At 36.5% G+C, this 24,680-nt stretch overlaps 1 protein-coding gene across 4 annotated transcripts in view; it reads left to right on the top strand.

The window, feature by feature from the left end:
* Positions 1-24,680, top strand: part of OPA1 (OPA1 mitochondrial dynamin like GTPase) — a 95,015-nt gene that overhangs the window by 6,533 nt on the left and 63,802 nt on the right. Inside the window, exons 2-7 of one of the 4 annotated variants that reach the window (XM_053667206.1) lie at positions 6,459-6,780; positions 7,435-7,531; positions 9,134-9,241; positions 9,740-9,793; positions 10,462-10,529; positions 20,041-20,151. In XM_053667206.1, the coding sequence (XP_053523181.1) occupies positions 6,459-6,780; positions 7,435-7,531; positions 9,134-9,241; positions 9,740-9,793; positions 10,462-10,529; positions 20,041-20,151 (760 nt within the window). The remainder of the gene's footprint in view (positions 1-6,458; positions 6,781-7,434; positions 7,532-9,133; positions 9,242-9,739; positions 9,794-10,461; positions 10,530-20,040; positions 20,152-24,680) is intronic. The other 3 variants (XM_053667207.1, XM_053667208.1, XM_053667209.1) reach the window with 3 other exon arrangements.

Raw genomic sequence — 24,680 nt, 5'->3', positions numbered from 1 at the left:
AGGTACTCGATTAGTGTCACTGACTATAACTGTCTGACAGAGCTGCTATTTCATTTTAACAGATGGGAAAACTAATAGCATAATGAGTAAATTATACTTAAAAAAAAGAAAAAATGAGGCTTGGGTAAATTCCTAATTTGCCTTTTATTGCCCAACTAGTAAGCAGTGAAGCTGTGATTAGAACTAAAGCTTATTCAATTCAAAATATTTAAGTGGATATAGGAATAGAGTTGAAAGAAATTTGAACTAAATGTTGTGAAACCATGAGGTATTACCATAGTTGATTATCTCTTGAGTTTTTTATATCTGTAAGTGGTAATTTTAGTTGTCCCAGGTAAAAACCTCATGGGCATTACTTACTCCTCTTTCCTCTCCTCTTAATGTCTAGTCTGTCAGTTTGATACACATTTCTTTTCCTTTCCTTTCTCACTGAGGCCGCCTCACTTTAGTTCCTTCTTCACTTTTGTATCTGGGCAACTAAAATAAGATCACCTTTTCTCTCCACTTCTGACTTACTTACCTGTCTTCTAATCTAACATTGTGGCTTCGTGATTTTGGGCTATTGTAAGAAAGTGCCATGCACTGGGTAGCTTAAGCACAAACATATATTTTTCGTAGTTCTGGAAGCTAAGAAGTCCAAGATCAAGACAGCAGCAGATTTGGTGTCTGGTGAGGACTTGCTTCCTGGTTTAGAGACAGCCACCTTCTCATTGTTTCCTTACATGGTGGGGAGAGTCCTGTGTTCTCTATCCCTTTAGGAAGGCCATCAGTCTCATCATGGAAGCGCTATCCTCAGGACCACAGGACCACGTGAAAACCTAATTACTCCCCACCAAGACCCTGCCTCCAACTACTGTCAGTCACAGTGGGGATTAGACTTCAACATATGATTTTGGGGGAGACATAAACATTTAGTCTATAGCCCATTGCCTTTAAAATCTTTTAAAATTACTGTTTAATTCATATTCTACTCAGAAACATTCATTGGCTCCCTGTTGCCTACAAAATAAGGTTGAAACTCAGCCTGATGCTCTGTGGTTTGTTCTTAGACCTCCTTTCCAATTCACCTTCCACAGTGTACATGTTATGCTGGCTCATTAGGCCTGTGCCATTTTAGTGGCTTAGTCCCACACCCTTCACTCTGTCTAGAATTTCTGTCCCCATTTTTTTATTCTTCCCGCCTAATTAAATTATACTTTTTCTGGGAAATACCACCTCAGCTCTAGGGATCACTCACTTTCCTGTGAACTCTTGTACCACCTAACTGTCTCTACCCCTCTGACATAGAGGTACTCAATATGTTATTAATTTTAAGGTGTGTATGATTGCTGGGATACAGCCCATTTTGAAACTAAAATGGAGATTTTGCTTTCTATATGCTGAGTTTGAGGTCAGGAGAATTTAGTTTCTTGACATAACTTACTTTTTATAATGTAGGGGAAATTATGATTTATCTTGAGCAGGGTATCTCAAACTCTGAAGTCAGAGTTTTTTCAAGCTATAAGAGGAAGTTTATTTAGAAAGTCACAGAAGTAGAAGTAGTGAGCGGTAGAAGAAATGGGCTCAGGAAACAAGTTGCAGGGGCGAAAAGAAAAGGCCCTTGGAGCTCAGGGGAGGGAGGGGCAAGGACCACGCAGCCGGGGAGCTGGGCTGGGGACGTGCGGGTGCGCTCCACAGAGAGAGTCTGGAGTCGGAGCTTGTAAAAACTCTACAGGGTGTTCGCCAGATTCTAAAGAGATAAATATGTCTGTGGCCAGAAATAACTTTTACATGTAGAATTATAAATGAGCAATGTCTGTAAACCCTCAGTGTGTGTTTTCCCTGCTCTTACATCGTATTTCCCTCGGGTTTCCTAAATTGGAGGGGTCCTGTAGAGTCTTCAGTCAGAGTGAGGCCTGGTGTCAGTCATCCTGCACTTCCAGAGCAGGTGGCAGATGCTCCAGAACATCCACAGCCTCTTATCTGAGGCCACACCTGTTGGCATATCCACTGTTTCCCGTACTCGTACTCAGTAGTGTCTCCCGTGGGAAGAATTTAGGCAATATTGACAGACCGAATTCAGTTTCAGTCCCTCTTCTACCATTACTAGTCATTCTTCCTTAGGCAAGACACTTTAAAAAGGCAAATTGGTAAAATAAGGGCATTTACCATACCAGGTTTTTCTGATTAATGGTAGCATTTGTGAATACATCTAGCATAATGCCTGGCATTTAGGTGCCCCCTTCCCCCCACTATCCTTTGTCACAAATTGTTCATGTTTCTTGATTGTTTTTCTAAAGAAATTGCTAGTCCAGTGTGATTAAATGAATTAATATTTTAAAACTGCTGAGAACTGGGCCTGCCCCATAAAAAGCACTCTGAGTGTATATCGAATAAGATAAATAATTGTCACGTGGTTGCTGGTGTTCAGTTTCCATTCTCTGCCAGGAGGAGAAGGGCTTAGATAGTAACATGTACATTTATTTTTTAATTTTTGTTTTTATTGTATTTTTTCATTACCATTTATTCCCTTATATCTTCTTCTACCTCCTTCTTCTACTTCCTTCTTCTACCTCCTTCTTCTGCCTCTTCATCACCTCCCAGTAATGTGTACATTTGGAATCTCTTCTTTGGTTGTTTTGTTTATTTGCTTGTTTGTTTCTTTGGTCTTGGCTACTTTCATTTTTCTGGGGAGCCTGATGCCTGGGATGTTGATGGTTTTTCCTTAGTTTCCATCCCTGGCTGTCTCACCTCGGTGAAACGCAGATGAGCAAACAAGGACAGCTATTCTCAGCTGCTGGAGTTTTGCACTTGAAAGCAAAAGTTTGGAGGACTTCTCGTAAAGATGGTGGCCTTGGTAAACACAGCTCACCACCTTGCATAACCACATCAAAACAACAACTAAAATATAGAACAGCCATCACTCAGAACCATCATAAATCAAGTTCAATAGAAGTCTGACAACTATGAAATTAAAGAAACCACATCCATCCAGACGGGCAGGTGGTAAGACATGGAATGGGCTCATCCCACGTCCACATGTGGATAAAAATTCAGGAGGGATATCTTGAGAGTGAGGAGTCCCTGCCCCATACCAGGCCCCTCAGCCCAGAATTCCAGGGCCAGGAAGGCAAGTTCCCATAACTTCTGGCTATAGAAAGCACTGTGGAATGAGTCAGTAGAAGAAAATTCTGGAGTACCGAGCAGTTGCTCTTAACCCACACACAGACTTCAACTCACTCCCTCCGAATTCCAGCGCTTAGGTAGCAGCTTGAAAGGTCCTGTGGCGTATGGAGAGAAACCGAAGTGTCTGGCGTCAAGGCCAGAGCTGGGGGACGGAGGGTGGGCAGAAGCCACTGTCCCTTTTCTGAGGTCTCTCGCCACAGAGCCAGTTCGCTGGTGCCATATCGGAGACTCCATCAATTTGTTTAACACTGTTTTCCCTCCTTGGAGGTCCCCAGAGACTCCGTCCCACTGAACTTACAGGCCCATCCAAGCTGCTTTTCTATATGAATGGGTAGCCTCGGCTCATGCCTCACAACTTGCTAAATCCTATCAAACAAGCAACAGCCAGGCTCAGTGAGCCTCAAGCCCCTATACCTTTAGCTAAGTGGCTTCAGGCCCAGTACTAGCAGCAGTCATCTGAGATTTGCATCTTGGCTTTGCCTGGGAATCTCCAAGCCAGCATAAGTAGCAACCATCTCAGATTGCTTTACAGCTCAGGCAGGGTCGCACCAGACAAAACACAGGTAGGGGCTGACCTCAGCCTACACCACCTGGGAAACCCCAGAGCCTGCACACCCAGTGGACAGCTGTGGACCACATCAGAGGACCAACATCCTGCCCCTGCACAACTGATCCTCCACGGCGGGCAGAGGCTAGTAATCAGTGGTCATAGCCAGTCCTCGAAGCTGAGTAGCCTGGGTAATTCCTCCCATTGATCTGCCAATAGCAATCAAGGCCCAACTGTACAAGGATGGTGTACTTAGTCCACCCAAAGGGCGCACCTTGAGTACCCAGTTTGGGTGGGGAGGCTGTGCCACTGGACCCTACAGGACACCTACTACATTAGGCCACACTACTGAGACACGGAGTCATAACAGCTCTACCTAATACCTAAAAACAAAACACAGGGAGTCTGCCAAAATGGGGAGACAAAGAAACATGGCTAATATGAAAGAACAGATCAAATTCCAGAAAAAGAACTAAACAAAATGGAAAGAAACTATCAGATGCAGAGTTTAAGACACAGGTCATAAGGAGGCTCAAGAAACTTACTGAGGACCTCAGCAACATAAAAAGATCCAGACAGAAATCAGGGATGCACTAATTAAAATAAAAAGCAATTTACAGGAAGACAGTGGTAGAGTGGATGAAGCCAAGAATCAAATCAATAATTTGGAATGTAAAGAAGCAAAAAACAATCACATAGAACAAGAAGAAAAAAGAAACCAAAAAAAAATTAGGCTAATGTAAGCTGCCTCAGAGGGAACTTCAAGAGGTCCGACACTCACATCATAATGGTGCCATAAAGAGAAGAGAAAGAGCAAGAAATTGGCAATTTATTTGAAAAAGTAATGAAAGAAAAACTTCCCTGATTTGATGAAGGAAATAGATATGCAAGTCCAGAAGGCACAGAGTCCCAAACAGGATGGACGCAAAGAGGCCCACTTCAAGACAACTCCTAATTAACATGTCAAAGGTTAAAGATAAAGAGAGAATCTTAAAATCAGTAGGAGAAGAGCAGTTAGTTACGTACAGGGGAATTCCCATAAGACTGTCAGCCAATTTCTCAAGCTTTGCAGGCTAGAAGGGATTGGCAAGAAATATTCAAAGCCATGGCAGGAAATATTCAAAGTCATGAAAAGCAGGACCTTCAGCCAAGATTGCTCTACCCAGCAAAGCTATCATTAGGATGGAAGGGCAGATAAGGAGCTTCCCAGACAAGAAACTAAAGGAGTGCATCATCCCAAACCATTATTATGTGAAATATAAAAGGACTTATTTAAGAAAAAGAATATCAAAACTGTAAACAATACAATGGCAATAAATACATATCTATTAACGATTGAATGTAAAAACATACTAAGCAAACAAGAAGAACAGAGATAGAACCATGGATGCAGAGAGCAGTTTGATATTTGCCAGGTTGGAGGGGGGTGTGGTAGAATATGTGAAAATGCAAGAGAATTAAGAAGTACAAATAGGTAGTTACAGAGCAGCCATGGGGACATAGAGTACAGTATAGAACATGGAGTAGCCAGTGAACCTACACGTGACCCATGGACATGAACAATGGTGTGGGCATTGCCTCAGGGAACGTGGGGTGCTGAGTAGAGGGGACAGAGGGGGAAATTTGGGATAACTGTCATAGCATAATCAATAAAATATCATAAAAATAAAGAAAGCCAAAGTTAGCATGCATTCTGTTTTTGACTTTTACTTACAATGAGTAGCATTAACAAAATAAGTCCCCACCATATTTGTTTCTGATCGCAGTTCTTTGGATCATAGCCCCCACATGGTAAATTGGAGAATAGGCTGTGGAGTCCCAGTGCCTGGTTTGAATCCCACCTTTACTCTTTATATCAGCGTGCGCATAGACAAGTTATTTACGTCTGCGTGCCACCTTTTCCTCTTGTGAAGTGAGCACAATTCATCATAAGATTATTAACAGAATTGTGTGAGGTAGCACATGCTGCAACAGTGCCTGGCTCATAGCAAGTGTAAAAATGTGGTAAAATATTTAGTAACCTGTGAGCCCTCTCCACCACTGCCCCCCCACAGGGAGCCAGGTAAGCTACATTCGGACTATAAGATACACCCCCCTTTCCTCCCAAATTTGGAAAGAAGTGCATCTTACAGTCTGAAAAACATGGTACCATGTTCGTAGAAATGTTCTACAGACATGGTACCATAAATTTCTATAAAATCCTAGGCACCTCAAAAGAATTTAATGTAATATAATGTTGTAAGGACAAAAAAAATCTGCAAGATGAAAGGTAACATGCATAAAAGCTAAATGCAAAGTGTGACCCTAGACCAGTAAAAAATCTGCAATAAAGGACATTGTTGGTATTACTGGTTCAATTGGTACAATTTGTAAAAATGTATAGATGGTAGTTTTCCATTAATGTTACCAATTTCTTGATTTTAATTATGTCAAGTTTTTGTAAGAGGGTGATATTCTTGTTGCTGAAAAACACATACAAGTATTTAGAGTGAAAGGGCATGAGCCTGCAATTACTCAAGTGTACAGATCAGGAAAAAAGTGTGTGTGTATGTGTAGAGGCAAAGAATAATAAAACAAATGGGGCAAAATGTTCAAAATGTTAATGAATATAAGCTGTTGTATGACATGTGGATTGGACACATGTACACAGTATGTGTGTGTTCGCTTTTGTATATTGCTCTTTTCATGTCATTTCCTTGTGTTGTCGCTCTGTCTAATCTTTCTCTCATGCTCATTTTTCTTTCAGTGAGGTCTGCCAGTCCCTAGTGAAACACAGTTCTGGGACAAAAGGAAGACTACCACTGCAAAGAGTGCATCTGGTTTCAAGAAGTAGTTATCATTCACATCATCATCCTACCTTCAAGCTTCAAAGACCCCAACTCAGGACATCTTTTCAGCAGTTTTCTTCTCTAACTAACCATCCTTTACATAAATTGAAACTTTCTCCAATTAAATATGGCTACCAGCCCCACAGGAATTTTTGGCCAGCAAGATTAGCTGCGAGGCTCTTAAAACTTCGATATCTCATACTGGGATCTGCTGTTGGGGGTGGCTATACAGCCAAAAAGGTGAGTTTAACTTTCCTGCTGCTTGTCCAATCATTCAGCATGCCTGTTTTAAGGTTTTATAGCATTAAGTAATTTTTCTTTAGTGCAGTAAAATATAATTGACTGTTTAAATATTTATTATGTTTCTGCTATATGCTAGATTATTTTAATAGTGTGAATAGTAATAGGAAAATGCCTTCTTAATCTTAGTTATGATTATCAGAGATAAAATGGCCTAGTGGAAGGAACACTGGGCTGGGAGTGAGAACACTTTGGTTTGGTTTTCAGTGGTGCCATTTAGTTGCACAGATAGGACACTGAAGTGGTAGGTTCATGCAGCCACCTCTTGGCTGGGACTAGAGGCCGAGTGTCCTGACCGCTGGCCTGTTTCCCTTCTGCCCCGCAGTGTCGTTCAAAGCCGTATCATGAAACCCGTTTGAAATGGTAATATATTTTGGATTTTTACATTTTTCATGTGCAGTAAAGGAACACTTACATTTTTATGTGCTCGCTTGTTACTTTGTTTTTAGAAGAGTTGAGGCCACTTTGTAACACTTTTCAGCATAATGTATCATTCTTAGGAGATTAGCATGTTTTAGTTAAATAACTAAAAATAGTTTTATATTTTTATATGGCATTCAGAGCATTTAATTGGCATTCTCTCTTATCTTTTAGACTTTTGATCAGTGGAAAGATATGATACCAGACCTTAGTGACTATAAATGGATTGTGCCTGACATTGTTTGGGAGATTGATGAATATATCGATTTAGGTTTGTATTATCAACATTAAAACACTTTTGGGGGGGTCATATCTATAGGAAAGAGAACTGGTTGTGTTGAGATAGTTTCCTAACTAACTTGTTGAATGTTCAGTGATTTCATTTTAATGATAAAAATAATAGCATATCAAAGAAAAATTTATGAGAAAAAAGTTTTCACTAATCACTGTAACAAAGCTGCCACTGTTTTTATGGAACATTTTCTTTTAATTGTGTATGTGGTTAATATTTTAGTTTGCTACCTAACACATTTTGTTAGCGTTTTTCATACTGCCAAGGAACCTTCTCAAACATCATTTTCAATGTTGTATGTTACCCAGAACTGACGTGTTATAACCTTCTTAGCTAGCTTTTTCTGAATAGATACCTTGGTTACCTGTATTTTTGGAAACAATGTTCTTTAAAAGTCTGCTCTTGTCCAGAGTAATTTCTCCCCATCGTCAGCCGCTGTCCCCTTTTCTAATAGGTGAGACGAAGTGTTTTGGTAGCTGCGATTGTTGGTAAGCCATGGTGTTCTTTAAAAAAAAATTTGGATGAAATTTTTTCCTCAGTTTTTTAAAACTATCTAATTTCTCTGCTTACCTGTATTCGAGGGTAGAATTAATGTCTACATACACTTATTCAGAGCACTTTCCTAAAGGTAAAACTCTGCTGTGTTGACAAAGGTATTTGCAGGAAAAGTACTCCTTCAAATTATTTTTCTAATATTCCAGTACCCTGGTGTAGTGGCTAAGAGCCTGCGTTCTGAACCTGGACGTCCTGGCCTTGACCCCTGACTCCCCCACTCCTTCCCTGTGTGCTTGGTCAGCTGCAGACCCTCTGAGCCCTGGTCCTCCTGTGTACGGCGGGGTTGATGGAGGCCACTTTGTAGAGTTGCTCTGAAGATTGTGTATTTAGAGTACTTAGAGTAATTGCTGGCATATATTCTTATTTTGAGAATATTTATACATTTTGGTCTTCTCCAGAGAAAAATGAGAAAAGTTCTTCCTAATGCAGAAGACTCTGTAAAGTTGTACTAGACTTGGACAAAATTGTTGAATGTTTATCAACAAAAATAAATGTGTTGACCATTTTATAAACAAAGCTGGCTAAAGTAAAATAAAAGCTTGCCTTGGGCTCTTAATTATTTCCAGTTGGTATCAGGGGCTATGAGAAGAGGGAGAGAGTTCTTTCGAAATTCTGTTCTTGAACTTGAACTGGGATGTGATCACGTTTGGGGGCAGGCCAAATACTATAAGAGGTGGTTTTTTTTTCTTTGATTCTTTGCCTCTTTGCTATGACTTTCTCCCAAAAAGTACTTCTGATTCCAGTCCAGTGTTAACGTTAATATAGTGCTTCTCTGTCAAGGCATTTAACTTATAAATCCAAAGTCTTCATCTAAGCCATATGTTTGGTGAGTCTTTTAAAAAATTTCATGACTTGTAGAATATCATCAGAATACCACATCATTTCAGATATGTCAAGGATTCGTAGAATAACAGGGAGAAGATGGGAAAAGATTTTAATTTAAATGTATGCTATTTACATTTTATTAATATTTCAGTAGTCAAATTATTGCTTTGAAACTATTGGCTTTTTTTTTTTTGTCTTCAGAGAAAATTAGAAAATCCCTTCCTAATTCAGAGGACCTTGCAAAGTTGGCCCCTGACTTTGACAAGATTCTTGAAAGTCTCAGCTTGTTGAAGGACTTTTTCACTACAGGTAAGGAGGGTCCTGTGTTTGATCTCATTTAAAATGTCCACAGAGGAAAAACTATTAAATGTATTCATTTGTTTATGCCCATCTTGTAAATGAAAACATTTAGTACAAATGAAACACAGGTTTTGAGAAAATACATATATCTATATAAATACAAAGTTTTATTGTGCAGTGATTTTAATTTTTGTTTACTCCAACATAATGAAAGTTTGAAACAACTTAAGCTAGGCTTTAGTCAGTGAGAGAAAAATACCACTTTCTTGACAAGTAGATGAGACTTTCTATGTGTTTGCTTTTCATATTGGTTAGAGCCAATTAGGTGATTTTAAAACATTTAATTATGATGGACCATCATGAGTAGAATTTACGAAGGTTAACCTTGGTGTATTTGCCCAATTATTGCCCTATCTTGATATGCATCTGAGGTCTCAGACATCTTTGTATGCTCATTCCTGTTCAAGTTTTTACATTTCTATTTCCCCCTTTGCTGATTTTTCACAGGTCACAAATTGGTTAGTGAAGTCATAGGAGCTTCTGACCTGCTTCTCTTGTTAGGTGTGTAAACAGACATTTTTGCTGACCTTAACATGCCTTTTAAATGCTTCTAATAAACTACTTGCAAATAAAATTGCAGACCAAATTTATAATGCTGCTTATGCCGAACTTCAAAACCCCAGAACTATTTTGGGCAAATTCAATCTCCTTTAGGGGCAAATAATAAAATAATTATTTTGTAGTAAAACTAAAATTTCTAAATCTATATCTGTATTTTAAGATTAAAGCTATTAAAAAGAATTTGCTTTACCAGAATATTTTTTGAAATTAATCTAATTAGTTTTGATACTTGAAGTGAAAAGTGATTTTAGTTTGTCTCATCTGTCCTGTCATAGGTGACATTTTAAATTTATTTTTTACTCTATGTATTCTTTACATAATGTCAGTGGCATAAACCCAACTGTAAGTACGCTCATGTAAAATACTTCTTATCAGAGATTGTCTAATTTTTTCTTGTAATTGTCAGTGGTAGTTTAAAAAAACATGTTAAACATGCTATATCAAAAACATTTGTGTAGGTTACCAGTGTGTTCCTTAAAACAAGACAGGTTTTCAAAAGCAGTGAGACTCTGAAAATCCATTCATCTTTTGATTGACTAAATGTAATTTGGAATTTAGATTATTGACACCACTGGAAAATTTAAAGGACTGCATATTTATCTTTGAAGGTTCATCTGGAGAAACTGCATTTAGAGCAACAGATCATGGATCTGAAAGTGACAAGCATTATAGAAAGGCAAGTATAAACATGAATTCTTCATGTGGGTAGTCTTGTAAGATATTAAAGTTTTTAACCTACCTGGAAGATTTGAAAGTGGTAACATCTGAGGAGCAAATGTAAAACACCTAGGTAGAGTATTGTTACTAACCTTGGTACAGAGTGCAAGGTATATACAGCAGTTTTAGAAGTATAATTGGAGAAGCCCGTTTCACATATGTTCTGTGAAATATTAATTTCAAGGGTTTGTCTATAACAAAGGGTTTTGTTGTTAAATATGTCTGGTAAGAGTAAAACAAGCAGGCTTCCTTTCTTCTCCTTGGTTTCTCAGACCTTAACGTACTCATGAAGCCCCAGGAGAAGCCATTGTACAGGGTTTTCCAGATTGATTTAGCACTGGAACCCTTTTCCATGAAGTATCTTCTAGGGATACGTGTTTTATGGCACACACTTATGGGAAACATTAAAGGAATAGGAAACAGGTTATTAGAGAAGAAATTAATTCTGTTACATTGATAGTCAACCAAATTATGTGTGGAGTTATTTAGGGTTTGTCATTTTTAAGACATGCGATAACCAAATCCATATGAAAGTTTTAAGAGAATTGCTTATGTAGAATAACTTATCCATTGCTCTATATTTATATTTTAACCTTATATTTTCTCAGTCTTTTTTTTATCTTTTGGAATTTATAAGATAACTTATTCCTTGAATATTAAAAATAAGATAGATAGATAGATAGATAGATAGATAGATAGATAGATATCTGGAAAATACTCTATGAACATTTTTAAAGGTGTATTTATTTTTAGAGGAAGGGAAAGAGAGGGAGAGAAACGTCAGTGTGTGGTTGCCTCTCACATGCCTCCATTTGGAGACCTGGCCTGCAACCCAGGCATGTGTCCTGACTGGGAATTGAACTGCAACCCTTTGGTTCACAGGCTGGCACTCAGTCCACTGAACCACACTAACCAGGGCTCCGTGAACATCTTTAAGTTAAATATGAACTGTGTAGCTTTTGTACTGAAGGTTATTATGGTTTTAATAAAGTAATTGAAAATAAATTATTTTATGTTCTCTTTAAGAAGCAGGGGCAAAATAATTTCTTTGTGTAGGTGTCTGTCTCTCTACCTGTCCTTTAACTTTGAACTTTTTATATAATATTCAAAGTTTTAATTATATTTCAGAAGATATTTTTCTCTTCCCTTTTAACTTGATCTTTTGGAAAAAATACATTTCAAAATGTGTGTGTGTGCACACATTTATATGCATTTGCTTTTTTAACTTGATCTTTTTTCATACCTTTTCCATTGGTTGTATTGTAATCAAAGGATACCCTTGATTCATGCTACTGGGGAGGAAAAAATTGAATGGAAATTAGTTGATTATATACAGCTTATTTTGAGCCAAGCCCCTGGCCCTTAATGCAGATAGACTTACTGTACAGAGAGGAGCTAATCTAATTGAACAGAAGGAACCTCTGTTACAGACAGATATGGTAGTGCAATTTTGAGTGACAAGATCTTGTTGCCTAGATCAGTTACAGGAGGTCTGCATCTTTGCTTTTCTCTGATATGGCCTAGGATCGCATTGGCAAATGAGAAATCTGTTTTAGAGCCTGACTCAGATAATTCCCTTAAAGTCCTATTAAGGTGATAAATGAATGATCAATAGAAGATCAGGAGCTCTACACGGCAGAAGAAGCTAGAGAAGGGATCTTAGGGAAGTTAAGTATATTGGGCTGGACAGAAAGTTCGTTTAGTTTTTTTGTAAAATAAATAGTGTTTATTTTGAACACTTACTTTGAATATGAAAAGACACATTTTTCATTTTCACCAATATCTCTATTGATATGGATATCTTGAGTGTCAGCTATCTCCCACTATTGACTTCTCGTGGGTAGAGGCCAGGGGTGCTGCTAGACATCTTCCAATGCATCAGACAGCCCCACAGCAAAGGATTATTTGGCCAAAATGTCAGTAGCACCAAGAAACTTCACAAACCACTTTTGACATGTTTGATCAGCCACAGCCCCTTCTCCATACACTGCACAAATCATGTTTTGTTTTTCAGTTGCATCTTTTCTTAAAATAATAAAGTATAATATGCTGGAAATGTTGTTTTTCTCCATCTTCAGTATTAAAATGGCTGCACAAAAATCCACCGGTTTTGATATGTTTTTTTTTTAAATACACACTGACATGACAGCTGTCACAGTACAATCTAACAAAATTGTTTGAAATGAAGGTAAAGACAACTGAGCACTACTAGAGCCATTGTACAGAAAAGCCAAACAAACGTTTTGGCCAACCCAATATTTACAGATTTGATTTTATACAATAGAAAGCAAAGGTATTGCCTTATTTTGCAATTTACTCCTTTGCTTGTTTGAAGATAAATGCTCTTTTAGACTATTTTCTTTTAATTTTCTTTTAGTTTATAGTGATTATCTTGCCAATTAAAAAAACTGACATTATTATTTTTAACTGTAGTAAATCTAAAGTTGGAATGAAGCTACTTTCTATACAGGCTAAATCAAATTGTATCAAATGCTGGTATAAAAAAGTCACTATACAGAAAAAGCATTTTCAGCCTCTACTAGTGGATATAATTTTATTAATGTTGCAGCCTGATGGTTTCAAGGCTTGACTGTTCCCTATGATACTTGAGAATAATGAACCATTCAGACAAGATGTAGAAAACCTGATTTTAAGAGACCTTTCTACAAATTGATGGTTTAGGGTAATGACGGAGAGACCTTAGCTTAGCCCTAGCCTTTTTGAAAGTACTCTAAAATACCAAGTTTGAAAATTTGGGCAAATGATCAGAGGTGGTAGGTTAACATCCAGAGTTTAGCTGACACCTTTTTGATTGGTTCAGTCTGGTGTCTGAAAGCTCCAGATTTACAATGGTACTCAGGGTTTGAAGCAGTCATGCCTTAGCTTAATGGTTGTCTGGTTTGTGCCTAAGTTTCTGGCTAGACTTCTGTTAGAAGTGTAAAAGTAAATGTGAACCAAATTTTTAAAAATAACAGTAACAAATTGAAAACATTTCTACAACTAGAACTAAAAAAAAGATTTGTGTTTTCTAATAGGAGAACACATCTGGAGAAGTGCTGGCAAGTAGAGGAACAGTTAGGACCTTTCAGAGTCAACTGACGGGAAAGTGGTGGGGAGTTGAGGGAACACAGATGTCAGATTGTTTGACTTGAGTCAGACAGAACGAACAGCATGGTGAAGTGATTACCTGTGGTTTCCAGTCTGGGGTCACGAGACCTGTAGGTGTTCTGGAAGGTTGTAATGGAGGTCTTCGAGAAGTCTACAGAAAGCATACCTTTGCATGTAATAATGTGTGGGCTGACTAGACTCAAGTTCTTTGATTTGCCTGGATTTATACCCATTCAGTTTATGGACAATAGTTACTTGTATGTTGTTGAAAAGTTCTGATATGTATCTTTGATAAATAAAAAACGGAAAAACACTAAAACCACTTTTTAATAAATGCTTTTTGTTAATCAAAAATTTTAAAGCTTGTATCCTCTTTAAAGTGTTAGAAAGAGCCCATGGTGTGAACTGAATAATATTTTTGAGACTTGGAGACCTTTAGAACTACCTGAAAGCAAATTAGAAAATGGAATGGTGAGCCTATTTTAGTGAATTAATTTATCAGTAGATTTTTGTATATTGGTCATAATGCATTATAGGTGACAAGACTACTTTGTGTATCTCCTTTAGATTCAGTAAGATTGTTAAATTAATTCTTTAAATGAGACATTTGATTATCTGTGCTTTTTTTCTGTGTTTCTGATTGGTAATACCATATCTCAGAAATAAGGATGCAGTCATTCTGAAGGTTACAAGCACAATTACAACTTATAGAAAATATTTGGAGGGCCTTTTAAAAGTCTAAATCATGAAGAGGGATATTACCATTTTAAATATCATCATTAAACAGTAATATGTTGCTGCTCTTCCTTTCCACGTTACTTTATTTCTTATTTGTGTGGCTTACGTTGTACCTTCCAGCTGAAACAGCTCTTTCCTTTTCCTCTGCCTAATTTCCACTCATCCTGAAAGCCCAGCTCATTTGTCACATTCATGAAGGCTTCTGTAATCATTTTAGTTCAATTAATTATGTTCTTAACCTTTAAAACCCTCACCAAATGTAACGCTGTTTTGGTTTGCATTCTTGCTGCTGATGGAATGTTTCTACCACAGAGTCTCTGTTCTCAGAGTACCTAGGATAGTGCTGAGCCCTTAGCAAAACCATCTGGTTGATTTAACTCAGTAGAAGAGACTAATTTAAAGTAATAAATTTGATCAATGCCAGCAAGACTGGGCCCATGCAATGTCTCTTTGGTCTGATTACCTCTGGATGTCTCTTCGCCTTCAACATTTGGCAGCTATTGAGAAGGACCAGAGTATGAAGGTAGTGCATATACAACTGAATTTGTAACAAAGCAGTGTTGCTTAAACAGGATTTACATTTCTGGGATTCCTTATGTAACAAATGTGGTAGCTGGCAAAATGCGTTTCTCACAACCAGCACCATCAAGTAACTACCAACTTAGGAAACTTGAGTTGCCTGGACATCCAACAACTAGCAATTTATGTTTGGTTGGGTTCCTAGCCAGGAAGCCAGATCACTTGTTTACTGGATGAGTAGGTGGGAAGCAGAGGGATCAGAGGAAGAAAAGCAGGGACGATCTCATGAGGACAAGTGGAGTGGCAAATCAGGCAACCTTATTTTACAGTATTCCTTAGTAGTAAGCACACTGCATTTTTATGCCATTTTAAAAAAAACATTAAATATATACTGTGTACATACACATCGTAGGTAATTTAGAACAATGGGGATTTTGTAGGAGTTGTAATATTCTTAATATTTTTGCTAATAGACTGATTTATCTCTTAAAATTATTGTAGCCCTGGCTGGAGTAGCTCAGTGGATTGAGTGCGGGCCTGCGAACCAAAGAATTGCTAGTTTTTCTGATTCCCAGGCAGGGCACACACCTGGGCTGCAGGCCAGGTCCCCAGTAGGGGGCACTTAAGAGGCAACCATGCGTTGATGTTTCTCTCCCTTACCCTCGCTCTAAAAATAAATAAAATCTTTTAAAAAGAAGATTAAAAAATTATTGTAGAAATTTTCCAAATAGTAAAATTGGATATAATATTTCTGAATTGGAGCAAGTTAAATAATACAAGTTGAAAGACACATTTCCTTCTGATAACCAATAATGAACATTTTCAGTTCCCTATAAATATCATGAGCAGTTATATATTACTGGGAGATTTAAAAAATAAGAAAATAATTCTTTTTAGGTTGTTAAATAGCAGAGTTATTCAGGCTGGAAAGTAGTTTGATGACTAGAAATACTTTGTAAATGTAAGGGGAAAGATGTCTTTATTTTCATAAAGTTCTTTTCTGGCCCCAAGTTACTTATAAAATTAATATTACAGGGGTTGGCAAACTTTCCCTTAAAGGGCCAGAGAGTAAATATTTAAGTTTAGCCAGCCCACCATAATTTGCCTACTCCTCGAAAGGGTAATTTAAATATGCCTTCCAAATCATTATGGTATTACCATTTTCTTCTTTCAAACGTAGATTGAATTTGAAGGGTCAAAGGTACTTTAAAAACAGTGAGACCAAAGTGGTAACAGGGTGGTATCATGTGCAGACTTTGTAGTCACACTGCCTGTGTTCAGATCCTGCTTTTTCTGCTTTCTGAGCTGTGTGACCTTGGACAAGCTCTCTAGCTTCTCTGACTTACTGTTTGCTCTTTGTAGGGTTGTTGTGAGGATTATGGGAAGTCTTTTAGCATTAGGTCAGGCACATAATAAAATAAATAAATATTGGCTCTCAGGGTGTTGATGATGACGATCACCATGATCACTGTTGCCTCACACCTTCAGTGCATGAGTTAGTGTCATATTTGTTTCCTCCTCTTTTCTTATCTTAGTGGAGTCTGCTTTCAGAATTGTGAAAAATGAGAAAATGGATTGGAGGGTTAAGGTGTAGCTAATCTACAGAATAGGCATTTTTTAGGAAACCGATTTAGTTTTATGCTGGAAATTTTGTGTGCAGGATTAGGTGAAAGCAGGTCGTGCGTAGTTTGATTTCCTCAAACGACAGCCGTGTCAAACCCTGCTCCAGGTGCTGTCTGTAACACAGGCAATGTGTCAGGCATCACACTGGGTGCTAGGTACAAAAGCAAACAGGATAAGGGTTCTGCTTTGCTGTAAATTTTTTAAATGTGTGAAAAATGTAGTATTTTAAATGTATTCACATATGTATGTATGTGTGACTTAAAATATGTATGACTTAAAATTTCCAGATTATATAAATTTTTTTTCAATCAAACAAATTTCTGGTTTTTGCAGCATTTTCAGTTGATACTTTGGATTCTGGAGTTATCACTGATTTTCTTGATATGACATTATACTTTTTAAATTTATTTTTAGAGAAAGGGAAAAGGAGGTAGAAAGGGAAAGAAACATCAATTGGTTGCCTCTTGTACACACTCCAACTAGGGACCGAATGCACAACCCAGGCTTGTGCCCTGACCTTGAATTTAATGGGCGATGCCCAACTAACTTAGCCACACCAATCAGGGTTGATGTTGTAATTTTTTTTTTAAACTACACCGTACAGGACACCATACATGAAATATGTATGTCGTGAGAACACCATACATGAAATATGAGACTGAGAACTACAGTGTCAAGTTGACAGTAGCTAGGGGGTTAGAGAGTATATCATCTGTAGCTATCTACAGTAATTGTTATTTATAACAATTATATTTGATATGCATATATACCTTTAAAGAATATGTACCATTTCTTGAGAGAAAAATGTCTGAGTTTGGGAAAATATTTATTGGAAAAAATGTGTTTTGTCCATTTGAGGAGTGTATCTTCACAGTGTATACACATATTTCTTCCCCTTGCTTATTCCACCACATGCCTTAACTTAGAAGATGCACAGCCTACTGCTTCATAGTTAAGGTGAGACTTAGTGCCTAAAATTGGATAAGGGTAACATCCTTTAGTCATGTAGCATAGTGTAAATAGCTTTTCCTATTTTTCTGTGTCTAATTCTTGTTTTCTTCCTACTTTTTTCAGGAGGTAACAGTAAATTTCAGCTATATTCACATAACAGTGCTTCCTTCAGTAACAGACTTGGAAGGAAAGTGAAGTATCACTAGAAAAGGGGTGTTTTTTTATAATCTAATAGATATTAGAGTGTTTACCATATGATTTGTTTGTGCATATATGTATATATATATACATATATATAAAGCAATAAATTAGAGAGGGATTTTTAAGCTATCATAAAAAAGAACGGCGTACTGATAGATCAGCACAGTTAGGAAACATGGACTGTTTTCACTGCTCTGGCATTGTGTAAATGAGAATATGATTGGGATGTTAGTGGACTGCTGTGTGAGCCAACATGGGAATTCTTTCTTTAAAAGGGAATCATTTTGAAAATCTAAACACTTGGATGATTAGAAGTAAGCATGATAAGTGACTTAATGAATAAAAATAAGTTGGGCCTTTCTGCTTGATGAACATCAATGATACAAAAAATGAAAAACATGACACAAAAAATCATGGGAATGATGAGGGTAGTGAGTTGTCATTGTCTTTCTTTGATAGACTTTCAATGACCATAAAAGTACTTACTTAAAATATACATCTTTATAGATAACATTTTATAAATATATTTTATGTTGTTCAGTTTGAAAACAGGTGTTGAAATTTCAGTCATGTTACCACTTTGATGTTCTCTTACTTGTCATGCAGAAATACCAAGTAGTTTCATCCTTTGATTTATAGTAAGTCAGCCGGTGTCATTACTATGGGCAGTGATTATAGCTTTACGTATGAAAACTAAGAATCAAACAAAATAAAAATCTCCCAAATTATATGCTAATACTTTTCCTTAGTTTAAAATGCTTTTTTGTTTATATTTACTTCTTTTCTGAAAAACTTTTTTATTTCTGTAAGTTTTGGGGTTATATGAACTAAACTGAGTTATAAAGCCCCTGGGTAAAACTACTGATTAAAGTTTGAATGTCTTTTATCTTAAGAGACTTTCTAATTGCATTGTACAAAATAAAATATTTCTGATAGTTGTTATAAAAAGCTCTGAAGCTATCTGAAACTCCTAATTTAAATTATTGAATTATTTTAATTAATATTAGTTTAACTTTTTATTTTTATAATCTGGTAAATATGAAGCCCATTGTTCTCCCAGATCACTATTCTTGTGCAAATTAGTGACCTAATTCCTTAGAACTTAATCTTTTTAGGGTTTCTAATTGAGAAAATATTAGGCTTGTGACATTGTCAATTCTTAGTTGTCTTTTCTCCTACATTTCTCGGCATCACTTGTCTAATAGCACAATGAATAAAAATACTGTACAGAAAATGACATGTACTTTAGTATTATGGCACATGTGAATACATTTTGATAAAAACTGCACCAGGCTGACATTTCATGATTATTAAATGGAATAAATTTTAAACATTGAAGTGGTGATTATTTTGTACATAGGTCCAAATTGGTATATTTTTCATTTTTCATTTTCACAGTAATTATTAATTGTGTAGTGTTATGGTGCTTTTGCTTTAGTAATTAATATATTCTATGTTGTCAGAGGCTATTTTTACTTAATGTCAAACAGCTCATAAAAAGTGAAACCTTAGTCAAACTACTTATTTGGTACTGTGTAAAGTCAAAACTGCCTAACACATTATTTTGTAATTTGTAAAAAGAAAAAAGCTCTAAATTTTAGTCGAGTAAGCTTACGTGTATAGGCATATAGAATATATGAATTAATGTAAAACCTTGATTAACTTGATGCTCAGAATCTCAAATTAATAGTTTTAAAGGACTATACCTTTTAATTGAAGACATCAGATATCAAGAGAAAAGCTGTACTGAAAAACAGTAATTCTATAAGTAAGTAAACCACTACGTATTCTCCATTCAGTCCTGTGACATTGTGGTTGAGAATTAAAAGATTGAGGCCTATAAGGTCAACGCTGTTCAAGAACTGCTTCTTTTTTTTCCCCTATGTGTATCAAGTCTGGATCATACACTAGTTTATATTGGCCCTTCAGAAATAAGGGTTGGCATACTTGTTTCCTGTCACTAGGAAGTTTACTTAATTACAGCGCTATCTTCCTAAAGATTCCAGTTAGTCTAGGTTGTATTGTAGGTTGATAATATATATCTGGTTCATTTTATTAAGCAAACAGCCACTTATTGCATTGTCCTTTTCACTTTTTAAACTATGCTGTTTTACATTTCTGAGACATCTCATTTTACTGAGGGGAAAAAATGGAAATGTGGTTACAGAGTCCAATTATAGAGTGGCTCTAAAGGTACATAAGTATTTCCATTTTTTGTTGTATGCTGTCCATTCCTCCCTAACTTACATCTGTTCCTTTCTTGTGCTCTTTGGTTTAACATTGTTCTCCTCCCCAATTTTCCTCTTCTCCTCATTGTAAACTCATGGCAGGGTCTGCTTGGTGAGCTCATTCTCTTACAACAGCAAATTCAAGAACACGAAGAAGAAGCCCGCAGAGCTGCTGGCCAGTATAGCACGAGCTATGCCCAACAGAAGCGCAAGGTGATGGATGGTTTAAGGGGGCTACTGATGTGTTCACATTAATCAGCCATTTCTACCAAGATCATGTCGCCTTAATCCATTCAGAGACTCCAATTACAAGAAGTTATTTTTGACAAAGTAAAAATATGAAAGATACATAATACAAATAGGTAACTTCCCTGGAGTGGGTACACATACCCAAAATGTATATTCTCCAAGAATTAGGTTAACTGAGAGGGTCCATGGCTCTGTATTTAGGGAAGAATTATGAATTGTGATTTACTTGGTCCAGTTATTTAGTCATCCTAAGTTCATAGCCACCTTGTCTGTTTACTTGTTTTCTAAGTTTTTATTTCTATAATGAAAAGGATTACTATGGTGACCATGTTACATTTAAAGAATGAAATCTATTTGTTGTAACTAAAATGGATCAGCAGAGAACAATTTTTTTATAGAAGAATGCTATTTTGATTTGACTTTTGGTCATATTCTTATACAGACTGATAAACTCATTGCATTAAGTTTTGTCCACATTCATGAGTAAAGGCAGCACAAATTTTACCTTGGATCACTGAAAAACCATCAGAAATCTGATCTAATTCTGGTTGCTAAAGAACAGGTTCTAATAAAAGTCATCATACTCTATACAAATATTTGGTTTTAAGTACAGTCAAGAAGTCCTTAAAAATGTGCTTTTTGGCTGTTAGATGACCCCACAGCGTAGACTCCCCCCAAGGTCAATGTTGTAAAGGGACGTCCGAGTCAAAATGAAATGAGTATAATGATGTTAAAGTTACACTTTGAAGAAGTCAACTAATTATCACTTACTATGCCAGAAAAGTTTTAAAGTTATATACAAACCTTACTCAGGAAAAAAACATTCAGCCAAACATATATTTGGCCTCCTACAGGCTCTGAGATTGGAACCCACCAACATTGCAGACAATGATTCAGTGCAGCACTTGGCTGGCTCACCTTAGCTCACGTGGGGGTGGTCAGTACTTGAGAGCACTTACCACAGTTTGCTTTGTTTTTGCAGTGTCACTTCCTGGGTTTCTCAATTCCATGGCTGTGGAATCAACTGCTGTATACTACTTTACTTTCAGTGAATGAATAACATAGGTAGATACAGAAAATAAATTACTTTCTTACTTGGTTCAGTTAAAGCATGTGTGTTACCAAGGAAAGACTTATTTTAAGTGGTCCTTTAGCATTCTCTGTTCTGTATGATGTTGAGAGTACCATTTAAATAGTCTAACAAATTGAATGCTTAGGCTGAGCCATCCTTACTAGCTTTGTTACAGAAAGAAGGGGAAGTGGCTATTATGTTCTGTTATGTTATTTAGAAATAGAAATACAGATTTAGTTCTTAAGTATTCAGAATGGTAAAATAATTTGAACTGAGTCCCATAGATCGGCCATTTTAAGATTTTAAGATATGGTTTAAGATTTTATGAATCTGATGATTTAAGGGATGTTAGTAATGAATTGTGTTTATTTTCTGCATTGCCAAAGGTTAATGCTCACTTGAGGCCTACTTGTCTTTTCTCAGGCATAGAGATGTCCTCTCTCTAATATTATTGGATAATCCACATAACTCTCATATGCCTCGCTGTCCTTGTTTGTACAGTGGTAACTGACAGGACGGTACCTCCATCTGCTTTATGAAGGCACACAGTGGAGCACCAAACTGATCCCGTTCCCACTGGGAGGTTACCTTGTGTGAAAGTGAGTGAGACTTTAAAAACATTTATGCTCTGCTATAGTGACATCATTCCCCGTACTGCCCTGAGAGATAGTTTTCTTTCTGTGTCTGCCCTGCTTTTCCCCCAGCAGTTACCTCACAGATGTATTTCACTCCCATAAGATCAAAATCCTAATTCATAAGATTTTTATCATTCCAGGCATTTGTTTCCTTGGGGTATAAAGCCACAGCTTTTTGTTGCTTTTTAATCATGTTTTTCTCCCTTACCTTCTTGAAAATATAACTAGGTCTTCATTTTTTATATCTTACTAATAGTAACAGCTAATAAATTTTCGCTGAATCTTGTGAACAAAGGAGCTCATGCAGTGACAGTGATTAAAACTGCCGTTGCTGCTTTTGCCTCCTGTGAATATGCACATGTGCATAGAAGTGTGTATGAGTCTTTTACGTGTGGAATTTGGTATTTCAGAATGACCAGAATGGTGTAGCAGGAAGAGATACTTAAAATCTTAAAATCAGGCTTGATTATGAGGAGCTAGCAAAGGTTTCTGTGTTCCAGCTTTAGCTTGGTTTTCTGTGGAGAGTTCCGCTCTTTCTCCATAAGTTTCACAGCCCTGGAATTGTAGAAAAGCCCTGGTTTTGAGACCATTGATACCCATTTCTGTCAGGGTGAGTGTAAAATTAATTTGGTAATGCAAACTGAGTGTATTAAACAATAGGACAGGAACTTACTCTTGTCGTAAATGATTGAATTTTATCAGGAAAGTGCATCACGATAAAATATACCCAGATTATTAGTTAAGACTTAAATAAGTCACAGATTAAAAACAGCATGTGCTAGTCTCTTAAGAAAATATATAAAAATATCTTATAATGAATCTTTAATACTTATTTTGTAAACCTTAAGGTTTTTACCTTGTTTCCTAGAAAATACTAGGTGTAATTCTTGACTCCATTATCACTTGTAATGTAACATTAATTTTGATGCTCCATTAAGCTAAGTGGATAGAAGGTAAAACTGTGCATGAGTTATTCTTAACACTCATGCCAGAAGGGCAAATGATAAATCTGAACACTAAAATAGGAGTTTTTATATAAAATTTTATATAAGATTTTTATATAAAAATCTTAACAGCCATGATACTAAATACCATTAGCGTAAGATTGTGCTTGTAATAGTCTAATAACCTTACATCATTTTAACTTTTTGTATACCCATCTTATTTTACCAAATTACTTGGTTAACCTTCTAAGCCCTTGGCTTATAGTAAGCAGTCTAGTGACTTTTTTGTGTAATTGTATGAGTTTCTTAATTATTGCCCCACTGTGTAGAATAATGATGAACTTTCTATTGTAATTTAGGATATATTGCATGAAATCATTAAATATTCTCATTCAGGCTAAAACAGTTTGTGCTAATGCTGTTTGTACATTTCATACTAATTTAGCTACTGTTGGGTGAATATTTAATGGAACAAAGTAAATCAAAGTACCCTTTAAAATGAATTGGGAATTGAATCTGCATAACAGAAATTGTATTACCTCATTGTCACAGAGTGATGGCATGCCATATGCTCAGAATGGGGAATTATTTACTTCTTCATTGGCCTTTAATATTTTGTTCTTTGGTTTGTGTGGGCTCCTCTCCAACTTTCTCGGTTACATTTTAAGAAGCTATTAATAATAATTCCTGTCCAATCTATGTAAACACACAGTAAAAGGAAAAAAACTTCTATCCCCAAGTCTCTGCTTGCTAATCAGGAATGAGAAGTCAAGTTTCCTGTCAAGGAAACAGTCAAGTTTATTTTATATTATCTTTTTTGTAATTACTGAATCATATTTGCAGATTTTTTGGCACAGGCTTTTTACTTTCCAAGGTAATATGTACCTAATATTGCCAGCAAGCTTTGTAATTTTTACTTAAAAGAAGTGTTTGGGGAAATTTTTGAGAAAGTATTTGGAAATAGGAATTAAAATCTCAAAACAGCTACATTGCATGGATGAGAATTATTAATGCCTTCTTAAATTAGAAAATTATTTTAAAATTTTTATATACATTTACTACAATGATGTCTTGATTGCTTAAATTGCCAATGAATGACAAGGATTTACATGAATTTTAACATGGTTTTTATGTCCTATGAAATAAATTCATGTTTACAAATTTTGATTGTTAGAAAGTAGACAATTATTTTGAAAGACCAGGGATGACGTCTTCTGCACCTCACCAAGGAGTCAAAGTGCAGTTATGTGCATTTGTCATAAGTGACATCATTTCGATTAAAATTGATCGTTGTGTTTTATTTAGAATTGTATTGTGACTATTTTAAAGCCTATTATACAATAAAGTTCTTTGTCATTTTTGGATATTTCATCTTGGAACTACTAGTATTAATAACAACAATTTGAACTAGTTTCCACAATACCTGTGGATTTTGGCCTGCTTTGGTTTTATGTACAAATTAATTTTAGTTGCTTTACTTGACTTTGTTGCAACTGATGCATTTGCTATGTGTTAGCAGACCGTGCAGTAGAACTGGACTTAAAAACAATCATCAGGCTCCATGTGGAGCTCTGAAAATGCAAGTTCTTTGCATTTATTAAATAGTTCCCTGCCTACAGAATGGAAATAGGCAATATTCCTTAAACTGTACACTACGATCAATGGACTTCTTCCATACCTGTAAATGATAACATGTATCTGACTTCCCGATAGCTACACATTTCTGTGGAGCTGTTGGTGCTTTATTTCTCCATGCATCCAAAGTGCCTGCACCTGGGCACAAAACAGGCTCTGAAGAACTAGCAAGCCCTTTGTAAGAAAAGATGAGAATGGCAACAGGAA

Source organism: Artibeus jamaicensis, unplaced genomic scaffold (assembly GCF_021234435.1).
Source record: "Artibeus jamaicensis isolate MK-2021 breed Jamaican fruit bat unplaced genomic scaffold, CSHL_Jam_final contig_466, whole genome shotgun sequence".
Classification (NCBI taxonomy): domain Eukaryota; kingdom Metazoa; phylum Chordata; class Mammalia; order Chiroptera; family Phyllostomidae; genus Artibeus; species Artibeus jamaicensis.
This window is presented reverse-complemented; position numbering and strand designations above follow the sequence as displayed.